This window comes from Emys orbicularis, chromosome 10 (genome assembly GCF_028017835.1).
Source record: "Emys orbicularis isolate rEmyOrb1 chromosome 10, rEmyOrb1.hap1, whole genome shotgun sequence".
Lineage (NCBI taxonomy): Eukaryota > Metazoa > Chordata > Testudines > Emydidae > Emys > Emys orbicularis.
The window spans coordinates 39632796-39656754 of record NC_088692.1 but is presented as its reverse complement, the minus strand read 5'-3'; the positions used below and the strand labels follow the sequence as shown (position 1 = coordinate 39656754).

Here is a 23959-nt window from a genome sequence, read left to right as displayed (position 1 = left end):
TTGACTGTGCATTGGTTGAAGTTCTTCCTTACATTTGTTTTAAGCCTGCTTTTTACTAACCTCATTGGGTGACCTGATTTTTGTATTGTGTGAAAGGGTAAATGTTTCCTGATTAGTTTTCCCACACAGTTATAGACATCATATTCCCCCCCTTAGTCAATTTTCTAAGGGGAACAGTTCCCGTCTTTTTAATCTCCCCTTGTACAAAAAAAGACTCCCATACCCCTAATCATTTGTTGCTCTTCTCTGCACCTTTTGCAATTCTAATATATCTTGAGATAGAGCATGCCATTCTGGTTGCCCTATTCATAGTGTGGGTGTACTGTGGATTTAGATAATAGCATAATGATGGTCTTATCTATCCCTTTCCTAGTGGTTCCTAGGATTGTAGTAACAGTCAAAGCTAACACATTGAGCAGATGTATCACCTGCAAGTTTTGTTTACCCTTTAAGATCACTGTTTTCAACATATTCCTAGATCTGGACAAGAGTAAAGTACAGGTCCTGTTACAGCTCCTTGGGGGACCTTATTTTGCTCTCCATTGTGAAAATGGACCATTTATTCCTACCCTTTGTTTCCTGCCTCAACCAATTACTAAGCTATGAGCCCTTCCTTCTTATTCCATGACAGCTTACTTTGCTTAAGAGCCTTTGATGGGGGGACCCTGTCAAAGGATGTCTGAAAATCCAAGTACTATATCAACTGGATCAAAGCTTGCTGAGACCCTCAAAGAATTCTTTGAGACTGAGGCATGATTTCCTTTTACAAAAGCCACATGGACTCACCAACATGTGTTGATCTGATGATTCTGTTCCTTACTATAGTTTCAACCAGTCTCCCTGGTACTGAAGTTAGACTTACAGTCTAATTGCCATGCTTGCCTCTGGAGCCTTTTTTTAAGAACAGCAATATATTAGCTATTCTCCAGTCATCTAGTACAGAAGCTGGTTTAAGTGACAGGTTACGTACCAGAGTGATGAAACTGCAGAATATTTGAGTTCCTTCAGAACTCTTGGGTGAACACCCCTTTATATGGGATTGAAGAAAAGGAGTATTAAAGTTGTGCAGATACGCTCACTAGCTTGCCAGTCAAGACTTCCTACTGAGTTTCTCAGCCATTGTGTGGCTTAATGTGCTGATCTTGCAGAAGTCCAATTATGTTTTCTGCAATGCAGTGCACAACTCCAGCAGGAAGCCAAAAGCACAGCTTATTCTGGAGAAGTTGGGGAACTCTTGGCTATTTGTCATCAAAGTTTACTTTGGAATGATACTCAAATTGTAAGAGAGTGGTCCATCTTTCTGTATACTGAAAGAATCTGTACGCAAGAAAAGCATCCTGGACAGCTTCCAAGTCACTCAGCATTGGCTCAACTGATTCAGCAACAATTAGGCCAAGGGGGGGAAGGGGGGAGAAGGGCACGCAACAAAAGCTTGGACTGCAAGCTGGGGTCAAACTTTGTCTAACCATTCAAGTCTTTGAAAGATTCTGGAGTGGGTCAAAGCTAATCCAGAATAGGGAACACAAGTGACCAGATTTAGTAGATACATTACAAAAGTATTACCACTGTAAAACTGTACACACCACTTGCAAGCCTGGCTTTAATGCAGGACACAAGTTGCCCAAATATCATGCAGTGTACAGCAGTTGTTTCAGGTTGATTAGATAATTGATTTACAACTGCTTAAAGTGCTTTTTGCAGGCAGACTGACCACCAGGCCTTCACTGGGACAGATTAATGAAATTTGGGGCCCTCGACCTACTGAGAGTCAACTGGTAGCAAAGATATTTTAGAAGCGAGACGTACAGGTGCTGACTTTCCAATGTGCTGGGGGGTGCATGACCCTGGCTCTACCCCAGGCCCTACCCCAAATTCAACTCTTCCCAGAGCCCCACCCTTCCACCTCTTCCCACCCCCTCCATGTCCCTGCTCTGCCCCCCTCACCTTCAAAGCCTCCTGCATGCCACAAAACAGCTGATTGTGGCAGGCAGGAGGTGTGGGGCCAGAGTGGGAAGTGCTGATCTGCAGGGCCTGCCAGTGGGTGCTCAGCACCCACCATTTTTTCCCCTGTGGGTGCTCAAGCCCCAGAGCACCCATGGAGTCTGCACCTATGGTGAGATGAAATATTGAAGTTTTTCCCCTCCTACCCATTTGAGATAGAATAAGTTCTACCTACACTAGGTTTTTTCACTGCTTGGTATGAGCCATTAGAGAGAAAGTCTGCATTTTAAAATCAGATAACTGTTTCCCGCAGCTGTTTGCAACCCCAGAGTATTGAACCTAGAAGTGAAAGTAATTACTGTAAGCTGTACCATATCCAACAGGCACATAACTAGGATTAAGTTTAGAGGAACTGTCAGTTTTCTAGTTCCTTTTTCTACACCTTCCTCCTCCAGTCTTCCCAGGGAGATTAAAGTAGGAACTCTTCCTAAAAAACTAAAAAGTTCCTCCTATTGCTGTATGACAAGTCCACAAATAGGGGAAAGCAAGAACTATATAAAAGCTATAAAGGACAGAAAAATCTTTCAAACAGCATTAAGTAGAAGGTAACATTTTAGAAAAAAAATAAGTCAGTCTGGCCTGGACAGACTTTTTGCATCTTCTGCAGGAAAGTGTAGCTTCTGGGAATGAGGAAGAATTCACAGTGGACAGCCAAATATGCCTCTGTTACTACAAGTCTGAGGATCTATTTAGAACATTTCCGTATTTGAACAGTTTGGCAATGTTTTTCCTCCTGGAAACTAGTTTTGCAACACAACTTTGTCAACTCCTTAGTTCAGTTCTCATAGCTAACTTATCTGTTGCTGCAGACTTTTTACAGGGCTAAGACTTCAGGGAAGGGTTGGGCAAAGCCAAAGTTCTAAAGCAGAATAAGGTAAGAAAGAAATCACACTGCATTATCCACAGTGTGGACACTAGTCAGAGGAATGCTGAGGGGTAGAAAGATGTTAGGGTAAAAGTTAAATAGTAGAGGTACTTCAAAATCTAGGGCCTTAGGCATGGCCCTGAAGTCACTCAAATCTCAAAATTTTAGCTCTCATTTCAAATAGTCTTCCAGCCTTTGCAGTGAGACCTAATTGATGCAGCAGTGTTTGCTGAGGTCTGCAGATTGATGGAGATGATAGCACTGAGGGAGTGGGGGAGACCAATACTTCCCTTCCATTGAGATGGATTAGAACCTCTGACCCTGCCTGGCAGGACTGTGTAGCAGCTGAAGTGCAGAAGGTCCAGCCTACCTCAGCACCTTAGCTCTAGAGTAGGTATCTGGGACATCCCTGCTGCTACCCCTACTTTTGGTGGGGGCACTCTGTTGCCATCCTTGCTGCTCCTGATGAAAGGTGGTCCCATACTGCTGTCCTTGCATCTTTGGAAGGAGCCTCTGCCACTCCAAATGGGCATGGCTATCCCATGAGACAGCCATACCTCATCTCCCTGCCATGCTGTAGCAGGCCTAGGGCCAGATTGCCTTAATCTGCATATCACCTTTTATGATTCATGGCCAGGGGAGTAGTCTGCCCCATTTGCTTTTTGATGCATATGCAAGAAGGGTATTCCTGAGAGTTTTAGATTAGAAATTCAGGTCCTGGCTATATTGGAAGAGGACTTGAACTTGTGAAGTCAAGAACTTGGAATGATTCCAGCAATTGGGGGTGGGGTGGGGTGGAAGAAGGTATTTTTAGTCCTACTTTAGAACTTCAGTGACTAGTTAAGAAAAGGAAGCTTTTCACAGCTTCTGATCCATTGCTACTTGAGATCACACAAATATCCCTCTATCTTCAACACCAGGGAAAGTTGCACTTTGAAGAGAGAAAGAAGAAGAAGAAAAAAAAAAAAAAGAGACCCATCAGCCCTTGTTATACATCAAGGGCTTAAAGTGACTTGCAAAGAAATCTTAAGTCTGAATCCATATTTATGGCCAGGAAAGTCCTGGCTTAGTTTCACAGACAAGATATAATCCAATATTTAAAAACTATTTCAAGTGATTAAGGGATCTCATTGTGGCTATTACAAGTGTTGTATACTTTTGGGTGGATGAGATATTCAACTAGGTAGTTGGCGGAGGATCAGACTGCAGATGGCCATCGTGTGACTTGTTCAAGTATTCACAGCAAGACCATACTGAAAGCATAAGCAGTATGAAGTGGAAGGATTCTCTCTGCATGAAGGTTGTACAAACAACCTTAACTAGTTTAAGTTTGAATCGCAGAACTTTGCAGTTCTGGGAAGTGGTCAGAAGACATTTGATTCTTCACCAACTGTGCAAGTCAAGTTACCATAATGTTAGTTGCATCCTGTGTTAATGCTACATGAAGTTTGAATCTAGCCTGAGACTTGAGTCTTTTCACCTGATCTGCTGAAGACTTCAGTGAATTTATACAGGTAGCCTCTATTGATCTGTGGAAGAGGTTCAATTTTGCAGAGTTTGAGGTAGTCAGTACAGGCCACCTGGAAGCATAAGAGACTTCACACCTTGAAGTTCAGCAAGGATGTTCATACTTTGAAGATTAGGAGCCATTTGCCACAAATTCCAATTACATAGCCAGACCAGCCATCCCAAACACATTCTACTCACTTGTTCAATTAAGCAACCATTTTGAGAGTTTTAGGTAAAGAGATCTAAAGATACTTCAAGATTTCAGGACTCAGACCCCAAAATGCTCCAAGTTTGAGGTGAATTGAAGAGCAATTCCATGGCAGGCAGCCATTGAGAAGTTTTATATTAAATTATCTTATTTAAAAGTTGAAGTCCAGGCTAATGGGTGTAAATAGGCTACAAACTACAGAGCTATAGTAGTAATACCATAATTCTCAGAGCTGCAATATCTCTCATCAGTCAGGCTTACTGATTACTCTCCTGGACAGAATATGGATGCAAGTTGAGTTGCTGATGTATAAACATGTGATCAGACTGCCACATTAATACCCAATTACAATACTCCGCAGTTTACTTCTGTCCACCACTAGTCATCAAGTCTCAAGTTCCTCATTTAATCAGACTAGAAGAAACCATTTCTTTACACATTCTAAAGAAATCTTGAGTGTTTGTAAGAGCAGTGCTAATTAAGATTTCCCCAAAAATAGCTTGTTGGAAGGCAAGAGCACACATCTTTGATGAAGGATTTTCATCAGGACTCTGGAATGAAAGCTACATATGGAACTCAACTGAGGCAAACTTGGATTACAATTTATATATTGAGACTTAGAGGGAAGGGATCCCACTTCACATTTGGGTTGTTTTACATCATAAGTGGGTCTCGGAAAGGATTTGGCAGCCAAAGGCCTGAATGCTTAGGACAGTATGTAGTCTGCCTGTAAGTAGGTAAGAAACTACAAGTGAAGACTTGTTTCCACAAAATGCTGGAAGCCTGATGTCTCATTTATCACAACCTTTGATCTAACAAGGGTTATATGAAATCAGATTGCTGCATTTACTTTTGTTTTAAAAAGAGTTTCTCAAATGTAGTATGAGTGCAACATACTAGTTCCCCCTTGAAGTACTGAGGGAAGTGGAAGCCAGTTGCTTGTAACTAAGGCTACATTTTAGTCACGGGTATTTTTAGTAGAAGTCACGGACGGGTCATGGGCAGTAAACAAAGACTGGTCAGGGGCCATGAATTTAACTTTTACTAAAAACATCTGTGATTAAAACTTGGGGGGCTGCCTGGGGGCCCTGCAGGTGCTGGGGAGGGGGGCTGGGACCTCCACTAGTGCTGGCAGGCTCCCTACCTGGCCCTGCTGCTGCTGGGGGGGGGGGGGGGAGGGGCACAGAGTTTGGGTGTGGGAGGGGGCAAGGTGGTCTCTGGTCAGTGCTTACCTGGGGGCTCCCCTGTAGCAGCGACATCCCCCTCACTCAACTCCTAGGCAGAGGTGTGGCCAGGCAGCTCTGCACACTAGCCTGCAGGCACCACCCCTGCAGCTCCCATTGGCTGTAGTTCCTGGCCAATGGGAGCTGCAGGGGCAATGCCCTGGACAAAGGCAGCATGCAGAGCTGCCTGGCCATGCCTCCACCTAGCAGCTGAGTGAGGGGGATGTCATTGTTGCTGCTTCTGGGGAGTGCCGTAACCTTAAACTGGGGCCACGTCTTATCTTTAAGCTAAGCTAGCTAAAGCATTAAGTTAACCCGTTTTCTGCTCTCTTCCTCCCTCTTTGGCCTCTTGCAACCTGCAAAAAACAAAATGTTTTACTACACACACACACACACACACACACACCCTTTAACCCTTCCCAAAATACGTTGCAATGCCTGCAACAGCATTAACATACAATGCTAATCTGCCTCCTCAAAAAACCCCTAAAAAAGGGGGCCATTGGGGTGTAACAGCTGCTTCTTGGGAGTCCCTCACATAAGCGCCACCCAGAGCTTGCCTCATCCCATCCTGTGCTGTGCCCCAACCCCCTGCCACCTCACACATTCAAACTCTGCTGCTGGGGAGGGTGTGTGTGCGGGGGGTGGCAGCATGTGTGGGGGCCCAAGACTGCCCCAGCAGTGGATGGTGCAGAAGTCATGGAATCTGTGACAGACTTAGTTACTTCTAAACTAGAGTCAGTGAACACTCAGTTTCTGTTTAAAGGCAGTCAGACTTATTAGGTCAAGCATGATGTGTGAGCAATAGTGTGGGAAAGGCCCTCACTTACCACACACTAAGCAAGCAAGCCTCCACCCTCAGACACCTCTCTATCCAGTATTTCATCTGCTATTTCTAAGATGTTTGTTCTTAGGATAGAGTTACTGGGGTCTTTACTATGCAGCTATCATAGAACAGAATCCTAGAATATCAGGGTTGGAAGGGACCTCAGGAGGTCATCTAGTCCAACCCCCTGCTCAAAGCAGGACCAATTCCCAACTAAATCATCCCAGCCAGGGCTGCGTCAAACTGGACCTTAAAAAGCTTTAAGGAAGGAGGAGATTTCACCACTTCCCTAGGTAACCCATTCCTGTGCTTCACCACTCTCCTAGTGAAAAAGTTTTTCCTGATATCCAACCTAAAGCTCCTCCACTGCAACTTGAGACCATTACTCGCTGTTCTGTCATCTGCTACCACTGAGAAAAGTCTAGATCCATCCTCATTGGAACCCCCTTTCAGGTAGGGGAAAGCAGCTAGCAACCCCCCCCCCCCCCCCAATTCTTTTCTTCTGCAGACTAAATAATCCCAGTTCCCTCAGCCTCTCCTCATAAGTCATGTGCTCCAGCCCCCTAATCATTTTTGTTCCTCTCCGCTGGACTAATTTTTCCCCACTTCCTTCTTGTAGTGTGGGGCCCAAAGCTGGACACAGTACTCCAGATGAGGCCTCACCAATGCTGAATAGAGGGGAATGATCACGTCCCTCGATCTGCAGGCAATGCTCCTACTTATACAGCCCAAAATGCCGTTAGCCTTCTGGCAACAAGGGCACACTGTTGACTCATATCCAGCTTCTCGTCCACTGTAAACCCTAGGTCCTTTTCTGCAGAACTGCTGCCTAGCCACTTGGTCCCTAGTCTGTAGCAGTGCATGGGATTCTTCTGTCCTAAATGCAGTACTCTGCATTTGTCCTTGTTGAACCTCATTTCTTTTGGCCCAATCCTCTAATTTGTCTAGGTCCTTCTGTATCCTGTCCCTACCCTCCAGCATATCTACCACTCCTCCCAGTTTAGTGTCATCTGCAAACCTGCTGAGGGTGCAACCCCCACCATCCTCCAGCTCATGAAGATATTGAACAAAACCGGCCCCAGGACTGACCCTTGGGGCACTCCGCTGGATACTGGCTGCCAACTAGACATGGAGCCATTGATCACTACCTGTTGAGCCCGATGAGCTAGCCAGCTTTCTATCCACCTTATAGTCCATTCATCCAGCCCATACTTTAACTTGCTGGCAAGAATACTGTGGGAGACCATATCAAAAGCTTTGCTAAAGTTAAGGAATAACACGTCCACTGCTTTCTGCTCACCCACAGAGCTAGTTATCATAGAAGGCAATTAGGTTAGTCAGTCATGACTTGCCCTCAGTGAATCCATGCTGACTGTTCCTGATCACTTTCCTCTCCTCTAAGTGCTTCAAAATGGATTCCTTGGGACCTGCTCCATGATTTTTCCAGGGATTGAGGTGAGGCTGACTGGCCTGTAGTTCCCTGCATCATTTAAAAAAAAAAAAAGATGGGCATTACATTAGCCTTCTTCCAGTCATCCAGGACCTCCCCTGATTACCATGAGTTTTCAAAGATAATGGCCAATGGGTCTGCAATCACATCCGACAACTCTTTTAGCACCCTTGGACGCAGTGCCTCTGGCCCCATGGACTTGTGCTCATCCAGCTTTTCTAAATAGTCCTGAACCTCTTTTCCTCCAGAGGGCTGGTCACCTCCTCCCCACACTGTGTGCCTAGTGCAGTAGTCTGGGAGCAGACCTTGTTTGTGAAGGCAGAGGCAAAGTAGTATTGAGTACCTTAGCTTTTTCCACATCCTCTGTAGATGCTTCTCCCAATCTGTGATTTAATCAAGCATGTGCCAGAGATATGCCCAAGCACTTCTCTGTAGGACTGTCATTGCCTTGCTCTGGCTGTCGCCATTATCCACTCCATTTAGTGGAGAAGCAACAAGATAGCAGCAGTTCTGTTCCAAAGCAAGAACATAAGCTAGTGTGGTGAGCCACAATGCCAAGTTGTTCTCTAGCTGACTGACTTCAGTAAGTGTTAAAGCAAGACTAGTTGTGATCTTGCAGGATGTCAGGAATATGGCTAATTGCCAGGGATCAAGTATGTTTAATATTTGTGATTACACATTCTAGTTACATTCCCTGGCACTGAAGTAGACAAAGGGCCCTAAGATTTTGAAGCATACTTGGCCAATCCTAGAGATTTAGAGCAGCAGACAAGTCATCTTGGGTCTGCATTTAGAGTGCTTAAGTAATGTTTGATAAGGGTTTGTACTATGCTATGCACATGGGACTCTTTCCAGCAACTGAGTATGTATAGTTGAGTTATCCGAATAAGTGTCCTTGTGACAGTTCTGCCAACATAAGATGTGCTCCTGGAAGATTTTACAAGCTTCTTTGCAGAAATATGTCAGGAGATACCAGGCAGGTGCCCAATAGTTCTTTGCTCTCATAGCAAACTGCACCATTCTTAGATATGCCAAATATAAAGGAGACCCTATTCTATAGTAAGGATATTTAACTTGTTAGAAAAATGGCTTAAAACCTCAGCTAGTGGACTTTTGGACCTTGCTTTTTGTTTAACAGACTTACTGACATAGGGCCAAAGAGGTTAAGTTGACAGGTTCACAAACATGATCTGTTAGGATTAGAAAACTCCTCAGCCTGTTAAGATTTGCTTCCATGCTGCAGTGGTGAATTCCCTTTACAAGTTTTAGATCAAGAGGCACTTGCTGCTAAGCATACAAAGTTTGAGAGTTATGTGAGCAGACAGCTCAAGTACCAATTGTAATAGAGCATATCCAATGCCACCAGGAGGTGTACTGCATCCTGAATGGCAGTAAGAACAAACCAGCCTCTTCCTTGGGAGGAGGGAAGTCACCTGCCATCCCTTGAATACAAGACTCAGGCCTGGTCTACATGAGCAAGTTGTGCAAAAGGTCTCCAATTCTGGCCAGAAAGTGAATAGCCTAAAATTAAAGCCAAAAGTTTGGCTATAGCTTAATCCTGAAGTGCATCAGAACAAGATGTTTCCAGATACTGACATGGGGCAAGAACTTTGTCTTTTCAGAAAGACAAGATGTCATGTTCCCCTCCCTACTCAGTTGAAGGCCCTTTATACAGGATTCTCACTCATGGAGAACAAGTAACTTGTCTCAAAAGGAAGAAGTTAGGAGAGGCAAGCATTGGGGGGGGGGGGGGAGGGGGGAGAGAGAGACTGACTTAAGTCCTAGGCTGTTCAGAGTTCTAAACATGGTTCTCTAGTAAGTTTGCCAAGGGCACAAACATCTAAAAAAGCCTGAGTTGGGTGGACTAGGAGAATGCCTTAGTCTGCCTTTGAGTAGCAATCTCAAGGCCCCTCACCTCTGAAGGCCAGAGTGCGGTGTTTGAAGAGGTACTGCTTAGAATTTTGGATTTCTGCCCAGGAGAAGAGACTAGAGTGAGAATCCTGCAGATATGGTATCTTGAATATCTAGTCCTGTTACTGGACAGTAACTAGGTTCAAGGAAGTATCTCCATATGAAACTCAGTTTCCAAAATTGGTTAATTTAGATCCTCAGTCCCTGTTCTGACATTTAAATTAAGTCATTCAAAGTCATAAGCAACAGATCATTTGGATTCAGTGCACACTTAGTAAATGCCATTAGTAACAAATTAAAACAGTAGTGTAACTATAATCTTACAACCCAGAGACTTTACACTAGCAACCCATGCCTTGCTCCAGTTAGTGTTTTAAAGCAAGGTTCTCTCCCATTTCAGGAATAGCAGCTGTATGGTCCTATCCAACATGCACACAACACAACTAGTAAGAAAGCATAAGTTCTAGTGGGGCTGGCATTTTACAGCTTACTTGGTGGATCATGTGATTTACCATAAGCTTGAAAGCAGGGCTTTGGAGCTGTGCTCCAGCTCCAGGCAAAAACCTGCAGCTCCCCTGCCCTGGAGCTGCTCCAGGCTCCTCTCCAAAGCCCTGCTTGGAAGTGCTGAGACAGGGTATGGTAAAAGCTTTAAGGGTTACACCATAGGAGCAAACTTGAACACAACAGGTGAGGTAAAGCCAAATCTCAAAAAGGGGCTGCCCCAATTAGACTGGCCCCCCAATTTTTAAACTTTCATATGCTACCATGAAGCATGTTAAGTCAGGTGCTGGATCCTTTTGCTGTTTCCTTCTTTGGAAATTTCCCTTGACAATCCTGCAGACTCTCAGCTTGTACAGGACAGCAGCCCATCTATTAAGTAACACAGGCCATCATGAAGCCATTTGTCTGGCATTCTGCTCCCCCTCAGGGAAGAGCAAAGTGTAGGAGATCTTTCATCTAGACTTGGAGACCAGGGGTAGGCAAACTTTTTGGCCACATCTGAGATTAGAAATTGTATGGTGGGCCATAAACGCTCACAAAATTGGGGTTGGGGTGTGGAAGGGGGTGAAGCCTCTGGTTGGGGTGCAGGCTCTGGGGATGGGCCAGAAATGAGGAGATCAGGGTGTAGGGGGCCTCTGGGCTGGGGGGGTGAGGGCTATGGAGATAAGGGGTTTGGGGTGCAGGAGAGTGCTCTGGGCTGGGATCAAGGAGTTCAGAGGATGGGAGGGGTATCCGGGCTGGGGCAGGGGGTTTGGGAGAGGCTCAGGGGTGCAGGTGCCAGGCAGCGCTTACTTCAAGTGGCTCCCAGAAGCAGCGGCATCTCTTCTCCAGCTCCTATGCGGAGGCACGGCCAGGCAGCTCTGCACGCTGCCCTGTCTGCAGCTCCCATTGGGGGTGTCATTGGCGTGCAGAGGAAGCCATTGGCGCACGTAGGAGCTGGAGGGGGGCCATGCCGCTACTTCTGGCTGGAGCATGGCAAGCCCTAGACCCTGCTCCCCAGCAGAAGCTTGAGGGCCAGCTTAAAACAACTAGTGGGCCAGATCCAGCCTGTGGGCTGAAGTTTGCCCACCCCAATGTAGATTATGAAGCTTACCACCAGCCATAGCTTGTTCAGAGTTAGACACGAGACCCATTCCTTCAATCTCAGCTTTCCTACAGTAGTTACACATTTTTGTACTGTAAATTCACTTCTAATTGGTGTGAACCAATGCCCATGTTCAGTCCAAAGTCATCTTACTTTGAGCGGACTCAACTTTCCCCAGGTTGGTCTGCTCTAGAGGCTCCTCCCCATAGAAACAATATTCTACAAGTTACACCCACTCGCAGTACTTCCACAGACTAATCAAGTTCATCTGTACAGACAAGGGAGGAAGAGACTGATACTTTCATCAGTTGCTCAGATACTACAGTGATGGGTCCATATGAGTATCACTCTTCAAAATGGTCAGAGTGAAAACCCATGATCAGTTTCACTTGACTGATAAGGACAATGGACAGTAGTAGAAAACATGAAATGGGGGAGAGAAAAGGAAGAGGGAAAAGCTGTATAAATGGCTCATATTGCCTTGGGACAGATTGTGATGCCCCACTGACCCAGCTGGGGCTCAGAGCCCTGGAGTTGCAGCACCATGAATTGCTGTTGTAGAGACTCAGAGGAAGGTTCAGCATAGAGAGGCTGAGGGTGAATTAAGACAGGGGACTCTGGTAGACTTGTCTAAAGGAATTGCAGTCAAAATGATAAGAGGAAAGACTTTCAGACTGACTTAGTTAACGAATAGTGCCAGCCAAGTTAGTTGGCAGACAACAGAATCAGTGAAGCAACAAAACTTCACCTTTGATGCTGGAATCCTTGTTTTCAGCCAGTCAGGGTGTTGTTTGCCAGAAAAGGCATAGCGCGCCCCCCCCCCCCCTTCACGGATTTAAAATTGCCTCACTTTCCTGTTCTATTATGCAAGAGTAGGCACAAGCTCATCTGTTGCCTAGATTCAAAGCAGCAACAGTTTGATGGCTGGTTTTCCAGAAAGATAAACTTGAAAACCAAAATGTTCAGATCATATTACTAGAGACAGCTACTTCAGTGCTCTATGCACATTCAGAAGTGTTTCTACCAAGTGTTTGTTAGGCTTTGTCTACACTAGAACTTTGTCAGCAAAACTTTTGCCGTTCAGGGGTGTTAAAAACACCCTGCTGAACGACAAAAGTTTTACCGATGAAAAGCCCTGTTGTGAACAGCGCTTTGGTCGGCAGGAGAGCTTTCTCCTGCCGACAAACAGCAGCTACACTGCACGCCTTTTGGTGGCATAGCTGTGGTGGCACAGCCATGTTCCTAAAAGGTAGTGTAGACAGCCTTAGACTAACCTGCTCTTTCCCCAGTACTGCAGTATATATTGCTGTTGAGAGGCAGAGTTTAATGGTCCAAGCACAAAATTAAAGAGAAAACTTGAGTTCCACTCAGATCTGCCACTTACTTGCTCAATTCACCTTTTTGGTCCATTGGCAGAAGAAACCAGCATCTGGCTTTAGGCTGCCAATAATCAAGTCTGCCTAGGAGGCACTACCCTCCCATAGTCATACAAGATGCCTGCAGCCCTGAAAGGCAGCCTATGCTCTGTATGTTACTACAAACCATAAATTCATGCACATGTTTAATAGGTATCACAATACTGAAGAATAAAATATTGCTGGCATGAGCTGACTGTTTCAAGGAGACTATTAGAAGCACAACTGCAAGGTATCCCAATGCAAAGGAAAGACTAGCCTCTTACTATTAGTCCAAAGTGGCTCCATCCTGAATGATGTAGGGTTCCTTTTTGATTTTTCAAAAGGGAAACATGGACAAACTGCTAAGAATGAGCACAAGACAGGCATACGGAAAAAAGTCAGAAAGGCTAAGGTGCAAAAGGAATTATGGTACTTAGCAAAGGACAAAATGCAATAAGGTTTCATAAATACATACACTAGGAGCAAGAGAAAGATGAAGCACAGTATATGTCCTCTACTTAGCAGAGGGAAGAGGCTAATAAGTGAAGAAGCCTGAAGAGTTTAACATGTATTTTCCTACAGTCTTCACTAAAAAAAGTAAATTAAGTATCTGGTCACAATATTAGGCGGGGGAAGGAATGCAAGCCAGAATAGGGAAAGATCAGGTTAAAGCATATTTAGGTAAGTTAACTGTATTCATGTCAGCAAGGCCTGTTGAAGTGCACCCTAGGAACTAACGGTTAGCAATTATCTTTGAGAGCTCGTGGAGGATGGGAGAGATCCCAGAGGGCTGGAAAAGGGCATACATAGTACCTATTTAAAAAAAAAAAAAAAGGAAACAGAGGACCTGGGGAACTACAGACTAGTCAGCCTAGCTTTGATACCTGGAAAGCTACTGAAACAAATAAATAGGTTTGTAAGCAACTACAAGTATTAAGCAACATGATCAAGTCGAGAACAGTCATACCAAGCCACCCGGATTTCCTTCTTTGACAGGGTACTGGAAGGCAGTGGATGGGGAAGCTGTAGATGCGATACTGATTTTATTAAGGCTTTCATGGTCCCACATGACAGTCTCAATGTAACTAGGGAAGTATAGTCTAGAAAGATGAAGTTACTATAGGGTGGTTGCAAAACCATACTCAAATGATAGCAAACTATTGATATATAACCGGGGGGTGGACCAAGTACAGTCCTGTAGAGGTCTGTCCTGGGTGCAGTATAGACAACATTGTCATTAATGACTTGGATAATTGAGTGGAGAGTATGCTTATAAAAATCTGCAGATGACACTGATCTTGAAGAGGTTATAATCACTTTGGGGAATAAAATTAGAATTCAAAGTGACCTTGACAAGTCAGAGAATCAGACTGAAATCAACAAGATGAAATTCAATAAAAGCAAGAAACAAAAAATCAAATGCACAAATACAATATGGGGGATAACTGGGGGTAGCATGAAATACTGCTGAACTCTTGAATCTGGGGGTTATGGTGGACTCATGCAACTTGTGATCAACAATGTGATGCACTTGTTGCAGAGGCTATATCATTCTAGGATTTATTAACCTAACTGTCCAGTTCTACTCAGCACCAGAAAGGCTGCAGCTAGAATATGGTGTCCAGATCTTCCTTGAAGCTCAGCAAACTGGAGACATCCCAGAGAAGAACTACAAAAATGAGAGAAGATTTAGAAAACCTAACCCGTGAGGAAAGCTTAGAAACTAGGTATGTTTAGTCCCAAGAAATCGGGGGGAGGGGGGGGAATGATCAGATGAGTCTTCCAATATGTTAATTGATGTCAATGAGAATAGTGATAAATTGTTCCCCGTATCCACTGAAGGTAGGAGAAGCAGTAATTAGCTTAATCCACAGCAAGGGAGATTTAGGTTAAATGTTAGGAAAAAACTTTCTAATTATAAGGGTAGTTGTGGAATCCCTATCATTGGAGGTTTTTAAACAGTTAAACATTGGGGATGGTCTAGGTTTACTTGGTCCTACCTCAGTGCAGGGGACTGAACTAAATGACCCTCTGGAGGTCTCTTCCAGCCCTGCATTTCTAGGATTCTGTGTTGGTGGCAATACTAACTAAGATAAGTTCTAATGTGAGCGGGGGGGGGGGGGGGGGGGGGACCACACACACTGTTAGCCAGGCAGATTCATTGAAATTTAGCTATCAAGTGTGATAAAATAATTCCAAGGCAGTCCATAGATGCTATGAATTTATGGTAGTGAAAGAACCCAGCAGGCAGAGAAATTCTGTAAATGGGCCCTTATTTGATACAAGTCTTGCAGCAATGATAAAAAGAACCAACATGCACAAGACTAGCCATCTGCTATTTCTGAGATATAGCAAAGCAGTATTTCCTCCATCAGAAATCTTCCGTCTGCTTGCAGTCTAAGCAAAGCATGATCCTGTTTTAGGACAAATTCAGGAGATTAAGTGAAACTGCATATAGGATTATGGCCTTAAATTATGATCAGGGTTGAAAGTGTTTGAGACTCCCAATAACTCTTAACACAGAAACCCTCCAATGTGAAGTCTCCACTGATAAAATGCAGAAGCAGACCACTTGGTCTTGAAACCAACCAACCATGCCTCTATTTCCTTTTCTGCTGGGTAAGGATGTGCTGTAGGATTCAGAACATGGAAAGGATTATAGAATTTGACCACTCAACAGCATCTGACATTTAGCCACCCACACATTTTACAGACTGGAAATGGGAAAAAAAAATGCTATTTAAACCACAAGAAATTTAGATCTGACCACCAAGTAAGCAGTCTTAAGATATCCAAATACATCAAGGTCACAGTAGCCTGTCAGATGCTGCTAGTGGCCACCACAGTACTAGCTGACCAAAGCAAGTTCTGCTAGCTATTTACTATAATCAGAAATCAGTGTTCAAACCCAAAACAAAAGACTATATGCAATACTGTTTCCACATCAAGCCTGCCAGGACAGAACAAGCCTTGAACATTTTTTTTTTTTTAATTTAAATAAAAAAAGTCTCTGAAATACAAGCCTCACAAGAAACAGTACACAAGACTTATTCAAGTTAGAAATGTATGACTTAAAGAGTTGTGTAACATAGCAAGTCTACTACATTAATTGCCACTGAGCTCAGACATTCTTTATACAGAGTCTTAAAGCCCTGCCTCCCTCCCCAGAGAGGCTAGGTAGCTTCTCACCTCTAAAATCAGTTTATTTTGAAACAATTAACGCTTAGGCAAGAAGCACTGGAACATACTGTAGTGCTACATCCCAGTTAGAAGTGCTACATGACATTGTCAATTTTAATGCTACATGTACAATTTTAAGTCTGCATGTTCAGTAACAGATCACATATGAACAAGATATTGCCTCATTTAGTTCAGATGCTCCCCAACTTATGCAAGCGTTCCATTTCGGAATGCCTTGCATAACTCAAATTTTGCACAAGTCTGAAACGTATCTCCGACCATTATGCCAAAAAACCTATTTCTAGCTTATGGAACTTTTTCCGTAAACTCGGATTTGCGTATGTTGGGTTTACATAACTCAGGGAGCTGTCTGTGTACCCTGAATTGACAGGAATGTCAGCAAGACTCAGCTGATGCCCAGCAGTTCAGAAGCAAACATGGAACTAGGAAAGTAACTCTGAATGAGTGACAAATCTATGCCCAGTCTAAGTCTGTATAAATGACTGCAGCTTTCCAGAGCCTAGTTTAGGATAGTTTACCAATCTCTTAAAGAAGGGAACTAACAGTAGTATGAATTTGTTAGCTTTAGGACTCATTCATATAAAGCTTCATCAGATGTAATAAAACATTACTAGTCTTCACAAAAAGTAATCCCTTTAATCTGTTGACAGGACTAGTTCACAGCCAGATAGTCCCTAGTACTCCTTCACTTCAGTTGTATATGCTCACACATCAAGAGCAGGTTTCAAGACCCAAAGTATCAGAGGGGTAGCTGTGTTAGTCTGAATCTGTAAAAAGCAGAGGGTCCTGTGGCACCTTTAAGACTAACAGAAGTATTGGGAGCATAAGCTTTCGTAGGTAAGAACCTCACTTCTTCAGATGCAAGTAATGGAAATTTCCAGAGGCAGGTATAAATCAGTATGGAGATAACAAGGTTAGCTCAATCAGGGAGGGTGAGGTGCTCCTCGTTATCTCCATACTGATTTATACCTGCCTCTGGAAATTTCCATTACTTGCATCTGAAGAAGTGAGGTTCTTACCCACGAAAGCTTATGCTCCCAATACTTCTGTTAGTCTTAAAGGTGCCACAGGACCCTCTGTTGCTTTTTTCAAGACCCAGTCATTATGTAAAAGTGAAGCGCTCAATGCCACAATATCATCTTCCTGCAGTAGGTGTCTAGCATTCAGGATACGAACATTAGGCATTAACAAGTTACTTGAAGGGTGTTGAGGCATATCTAGTGAGCTGAAGTGAAACAATTCAAGTAGAGTTGGCAAACTATGGCCCGTGGGCCGAATCCAGCCACACCAGGTGTTTTATTCTGGCCCTCAAGCTCCCGCTGGGGAGCAGGGTCTCCAGCTTGACCCCCTCTAGCACTCCAGCTGGGGAGCAGGACCGGGTGCCATGCCCTGTGGCTCCCAGAAGCAGCTGTAGGATGAGGATTTTATATTTGTATTAGAGGTTATAATGATTGACTGTTATAATGTAGTATGTATTAATGTATGATCTGATAATCCTGCCAGCCACCCTTTTTGAATAGCAGAAAGGAATGACCCTCTAGGACATATGCATCTGACAGATGCATTTCTACCAATGTCTGTACAGATGTTAAGGCAGGGACAGACCAGAACAATCCTTATGGCCGATTATGGTCACCCTCTTTTAGGGAAAGTTGTATTATAAAAGATAGGGTCTTGTTTCCTATATGCATTACAAATTAGGCCCTTTAGTTAAATATAGATTTCTTTGTTTTAAGGTTTAGTTAGTAAGACAGGATCTTGTATTGTGTCTATATTAATGAGATTAGAGGCATGTTGAAGGCCTGGGCCCCAATGTGAACTGTTTTGGTCACAATATTTAGTAAGGTTTCATTTACGATGTCTTTTTTGCTCAACATAAAACACTGCTGTTTGTATACCTTTGAAGGTCTCTGTAAAAGACTGTGTGAATGAGGAGTGTATGCATCAGGAAAAGAAGGTCTGAAGGCAAAGTCAGATGGTGAAGAAAGGAGGAGTGAAGAGAACCATCAACGCACATCCATAATTGAGGAAGGGCAGACTGACGACCCTGTGGTGGAGGCTGGCACCCCTAAAGACAAGATGATTGATTAAAACGAAACCAGGACAGGATGAGCCTCTCGGAGGTGCTTTGAAGTGTTAACATCAAAAGATAACACCAATTAAGGAGTAACCGGTCATAAGTGACACAGCAAAATCCATTGACTTCAACAGAGAAAAAGGACTAAGAACAGGGTACTTTGCCATGGAACTTTGGGTTCGTCTTGCCACAACTCCAGGAGCATTGGATCGCGACCAACAGAGCCCAGCTCCCCTCTGCGACCAATCTGGCTGGCCACTAGATTGATCCAGACTCTGGACTGGTAACTATAAACATCGACTGGCAGGACTGTGTGCATGGTGGGTGTGTGCATGAGCGAGAGAGATTGAAAAGCATATGCTAACTGCTGTATTCTCAATAAATGCAGTGTATTGCCTTTCCCCCGAAAAACATCTGGTGTGCTTTCTATAAGTACAACACAGCCACATGGCCCCCCCACTGGCTCCTACATGTAGGGGCAGCCAGGGGCCTCTGCCCCAAGCGCTGCCCCTGCAGCTCCCATTGCAGGGGCGGTGCCTGCTGATGGGGCAGCATGCAGAGTCACTTGAGGTAAGCGCTGCTGGGAGCCTGTACCTGAGCCTCCCCCACATGCCCCAACCTCCTGCCCCAGCCCCGATCCTCCTCCCATTCTCCAAACCCCTCGATCCCAGTCCAGAGCACCCCAAACTCCCCAACCCCACCCTGGAACCCTCACCTGCACCCCAACCCCAATTTTGTGAGCATTCATGGCCTGCCATACAATTTCTATTTCCAGATGTGGCCCTCAGGCCAAAAAGTTTGCCCACCCCTGAATTAGGGAGACAGGGTGGGTGAGGGAATATCTTTCTCACCAACAGAAGTTGGTCCAATAGAGACAAGTTTGAGCTTACACAGAATGACCTGAAGAAGAGCTCTGCCTAAGCTTAAAAGCTTCTCTCACCACCTAAGCCCTAGCATAGACGCCCAGGTCAATGGAAGAATTCTGTCATCATAGCTACACTAGAACCTCAGTTACAAACCTCTTGGGAATGGAGGTTATGCGCAACTCTGAACACCATGTTATGGTTGTTCTTTCAAGCGTTTACAAATGACTTAATATAGCTTTGAAACTTTTAAACAGCATTTTTCTTCTGCATAGTACTGTCAATTTAAATGAAACAAGCAGAGAAACAGTTTCCTTACCTTTTCAAAAAAATGTTTAAGTAGTTTACATTAAACATTACTGTACTTGCTTTTTTTGGCCTCTGCTGCTGCCTGATTGCATACATCAGGTTCCAAATGAGGTGTGTGGTTGACAGGTCAGTTTGTAACAGGTTCTACTGGGGGTGGATTTACTATAGAGACAGAACAAAGCCTTCCACCATTGTTGTACTTCAGCAGCATAAGCACAGGTTTTGAGTAGTTTTAGGGGTTCAATTCCTTCCAACTCAACAGAATCACCTACTCTTCCAAAATGGGTGCCAATGGTTTAAAGAACAGGAGTACTTGTGGCACCTTAGAGACTAACAAATGGTTTAAAAAGGTGTGTCATTGGGTTTTCAAATGAATCAGAACACTTGGTAGGGTTTGGCTATCCAAGCTGTTAAGACCACCACCTTCTGTTTATTCAAGTTCTGTGAAATCCTCTTCACCCCAATTCAGTTTCTTTCCCAAGGAAAGACCACATGCCCACCATTTTCCTCCTCCAGCCTTATAAGCCATCCTCTGGCAGATGAGGGTTAGACAGCCATCTAGAGCTATATTATGCAGGAGTCTAACTGTGGGCAGAGTTGCTTCTATATACCCAAGACTGCAGTACATTGCCTTGACAGGACTATCACTGCTGATCCAGACAACAGCGTTCAAGACTTGGCGAGGACCCACTGGCCCACCCTGTCCTGCAGGCAACTCAAGTCTGTGCTCCAGCACTTTCTCAGCAATGACTGAAGAGCAATACCAACCATCTACATCAGTGGTCTCCAACCTTTTTACACCCAAGATCACTTTTAGAATTTAAGGGCAACCCAGGATCTACCCCACCCCACTCACTCTCCCACCCTCACTCACTTTCACTGGGCTGGGGCAGGGGGTGGGGTATGGGCTCTGGGCTGGAGCAGGTGAGTGGTGCAAGCTCTGGGAGGGCTCCAGTTTGAGTGCAGGAGAGGGCTCGGGGCTGGTTTGGGGTGCTGGCTCTAGGAGGAGGCTCAGGGCTGGGATGCAGCTTCCTACCGGGCAGCACTTCCCTCCTGGGGCTCCTGGTCAGTGGTGTAGTGTGGCTGCCGCTAAGGCAGGCTCCCTGCCTATCCAGGCTCATGCTGCTCCCAGAAGGGAGCAACATGCCACTGCAGCCCTGGGGGGGGGCCAGCACATGGCTCTGTGCACTGCCCCTCTGCAAGCACCGACCCCGCAGCTCCCATTGGCCACAGCTCCCTGTTCCTGGCCCATAGGAGCTGCGGGGTCAGTGCTTGCAGGCAGGGGCAGTGCGCAGAAGGAGACCTCTGCCCCCTCCCCCCGGGGCCACACTGGCCACTTCCAGGAACGGTGTGGGGCCAGAGCAGGCAGGGAGCCTACTTTAGCGGCAGCCCCACTGTGCTGCTGGAGATCGTGATTGACCAGTTGGTGACCACTGATCTACATCATAACACTCTACTGCAGAGAATAGCATCTACATGCAGAACCCATGAAAGTAGCTAATAGGGGAAACTAAAGGACACCACCAATGAATCAATAAGGATCTTTCTGTCTACTGCTTGCAAGTGTAGGTAGGACATTTTGGACTTTATACCAAAAATCATCTCCCATCCAGCAGGCTAATCTTCCACAAGCCTTCTGGTACAGCAGAGACCTAGGTGTTTAGTATCCAGATCATGTTGTGTTGGTGACCAAATAAGGAATGAGTTGCCCAGTGTGCAGTGTACATTGCAGAAGAGCTGTAACAGATACTTAAGATTTTTATTTATTGATTTAAATTCAGTTGTATAAAGTTGGGGGTGTCAGAATTAAATGGCAGCACATGAAATGCAAAAGTTAGCTTTATAACCATTAACAAATCATCATACGTCAAAATTTACAGTCAATATCTTTAAATTGAAGTAGGAAGTTCTCAAGCAGCATCTCCCACTTTGCCTAAGTTTCAATCAATGGAATTTTGTCCATTTGTGTACACAGTGAAACTGAGGTTTATTGACATCTAAAAATAAAAACCTAATCCTTCCAAGCATAATTTTATCTAAAGATCTTTGGAGGCACTCATCTACAAATGGAAGTATGGAGAGGCTGGCTAGTTTCTGCTTGTGTAATGATCTTCATTTTAAAAGGTTAATTCACCTGCCTACTTAAGGAATATCTGGATATATTTTGAACTAAGCAAGGATGACTTGTGTATATTGCAAGTGTCAGACACTGGAGTAAAAATGGCTAGTCATAGCTGGGAAAAGTTGAAGTAGTAATGCAATGGTTTACATACTATTTTGTCAGTGGCCTTTGCCATATTTACAGTTTTATATAACAACTAAATCCAGACTTTTCAAACACAAGTCAGTATTGCACCAATGTAGTCCTTTGTGTAGAGAGTACAAAAAAGGACTGGGTGATTGTGCAAAGCCTGTGAAGGATTCACTGCTTTGAGTGTAGTGGCTGAAAGTGACCGAAGTGGTTTCCTTTAGATTTTCCCCATATATGAAGTGAAAGAACGTTCCACATAGCTTTTTATTCTACAAGAAGAAAGTTCCTAGAAGGGGTCAGTGACATATTTGCTTAATGCTATGATTAAGCCATCTAATTTCATTGGACTGAAGACCACATACCTCAGAAGAGCTAGTTGGTTAACCAAGGTTTACATTTATACTGACATTTAGAATTTGTCAAAGTTTAGTCTGTCAAGTACTAACAGCCAAACTTAATCCATATCCTTAAGAAAGTGATCTAAATTTACATCATTTAGGTTGGATGGAATTTAAGTTACTTATTAAAGGTGACCATAGCTTCATAAGCCTGAGACAACACTTACTAGTAGTCATATGACCCTGTATCCACCAACAGCTCTGGGGTCACTCACTAAGTCAGAAACTCACTCAAAATGGTCCTGTTTTCTTGGTAGCCAGTGGGTTAGCTCAGTACTCAGATTTACAGTAAGTGGTAAATATTTGCCCTGGTCTCCTGAATTGGGGAGACCAGCTATTGTAGATCAACCACTTACATGCTCCCTCTTTGCAAGGCTTCTATTGGTCAGAAATGTGGACACCTATTCAGCCATATGGAAACAGCCCCCCAATTCACAGCAGCATTGTCCTTACAGCACATTTGCTAGGAAAAGCCCTCTCGGGAGAGCACCTGTACCAAGTACCCTAGCAAGATGGTTTAGCTACCTCAGGCCATCGCATTAGGCTCTTTGCCACGCACAATTCTTTCCTACCACCCCCCACACCCTCCCTGCAGTCAGGTGATCAGCCCGCGGCTCCTCCACCAGTTGTCTCCCCAGTGACGTCAGCCTCACAGACCCTCTGCGTCTCACCCTGGAGACCCCTCCCTCCGGAAGCTTCCGAGCGCCTCCGGTAGCCCGGATGGAGCAGCTGGGAAGGGTTGGCGGCAGCAGGCGGAGAGAGCCGAAGAGCTTCGGTAGGGGGAGCCGCAGCAAGCGATGGGAACTGCAGGCTCGGCGGGGTCCGCCCCCGCCGTAACAACCCGAAAACCCAGCGTATAGGCCACCCCCGCCCATACCATGCCCGTGGAGCGGACAGCGGCGTCCTGGCTGCCTTGCGGTGGAGCCTCTCCTACCTCCCAGACAGCCCGAACTGTCAGCTCCCCGGCGGGCGGCGCTGCCCCTAGACGCTCGCAGAGCGCGGTCAAAAGGGACAGCCGGGGGCGAGCCCGACCTCCACCCCCAAAGCACTGCCGAACAGCAAGCCCTCTGCTAACACCCCCCCCGCCCGTCAGTTGTCACTCCCCTACACCCCATCGCGGGGTTACTACAGTCTTCGCCCCGGCCCGAGGGCCAGAAAGAGCCTCCCACTCCCCCCGGGTAAGGGCGCAGCCTCCTCCTCCTCCACGCAACCACCCAGCGAGGGAAAGCAACTCTCGCCCCCGGACCGCCGAGAGCTCGGGAAGGGAAGGAGCCAGGGGTCTCACCGCTAAAGACCATGGCGGCAGAGGCGCCCATCACGGCGAAGAAGGAGGCGTACGCGGGAGCGTCTTCGGACATGGCTGGGCGGTGCTGGGCCGGTGCTTGCGCGGAGCTGACGGTCTCCTTCTGCCTAGGGGCTCCGGCTCCTCCTCAGACAATGCTCAGCGACAAAACTGCGGGGGCCGCGCTGGGACGGGGTCGGACGCAGGAAGCGGTGACAGCGCGGGCGCTCGGCTGGGTGCCTACTGACGTGCGCTGCCTACGGACGCTGCGCTCTAAATACCCAACCACCGCAGGACAAAATGGCGGCCGCCGACCGGTCACGTGACCCGCCCGCCGGCGTTCCCTCCTTCCCCCGCCCCTCGGGGATCAGACCACTCACAGCCAGGTGGGTTTCACGCCTCACTCATGGACATGCAAACGCCATTCCCCAGCCTACAACACCGTCAAGCACATTATTCCCCGTTACAAATCAAACAGGTCCCATCCGTCGGTCTCCAAGAGGCGTGAGAGAGAATCTGAATATCACCTTCCCCCTTCTTCCTTGCGCAGATGGTTTAGTCCACTCCCTACTTCACTTCCTCCCGGCGAAGGGTCCGCCGCGT

General features: G+C 45.6%; 1 protein-coding gene across 1 annotated transcript in view; it reads right to left on the bottom strand.

Moving 5' to 3' along the window:
* Positions 1–23683, bottom strand: part of ATP6V0C (ATPase H+ transporting V0 subunit c) — a 29683-nt gene extending 6000 nt beyond the window's left edge. The window contains exon 1 of the mRNA XM_065412025.1: positions 23360–23683. Within this exon, the coding sequence (XP_065268097.1) occupies positions 23360–23432 (73 nt within the window). The 5' untranslated portion in view covers positions 23433–23683. The remainder of the gene's footprint in view (positions 1–23359) is intronic.
* Between the last annotated feature and the right edge of the window lie 276 nt (positions 23684–23959).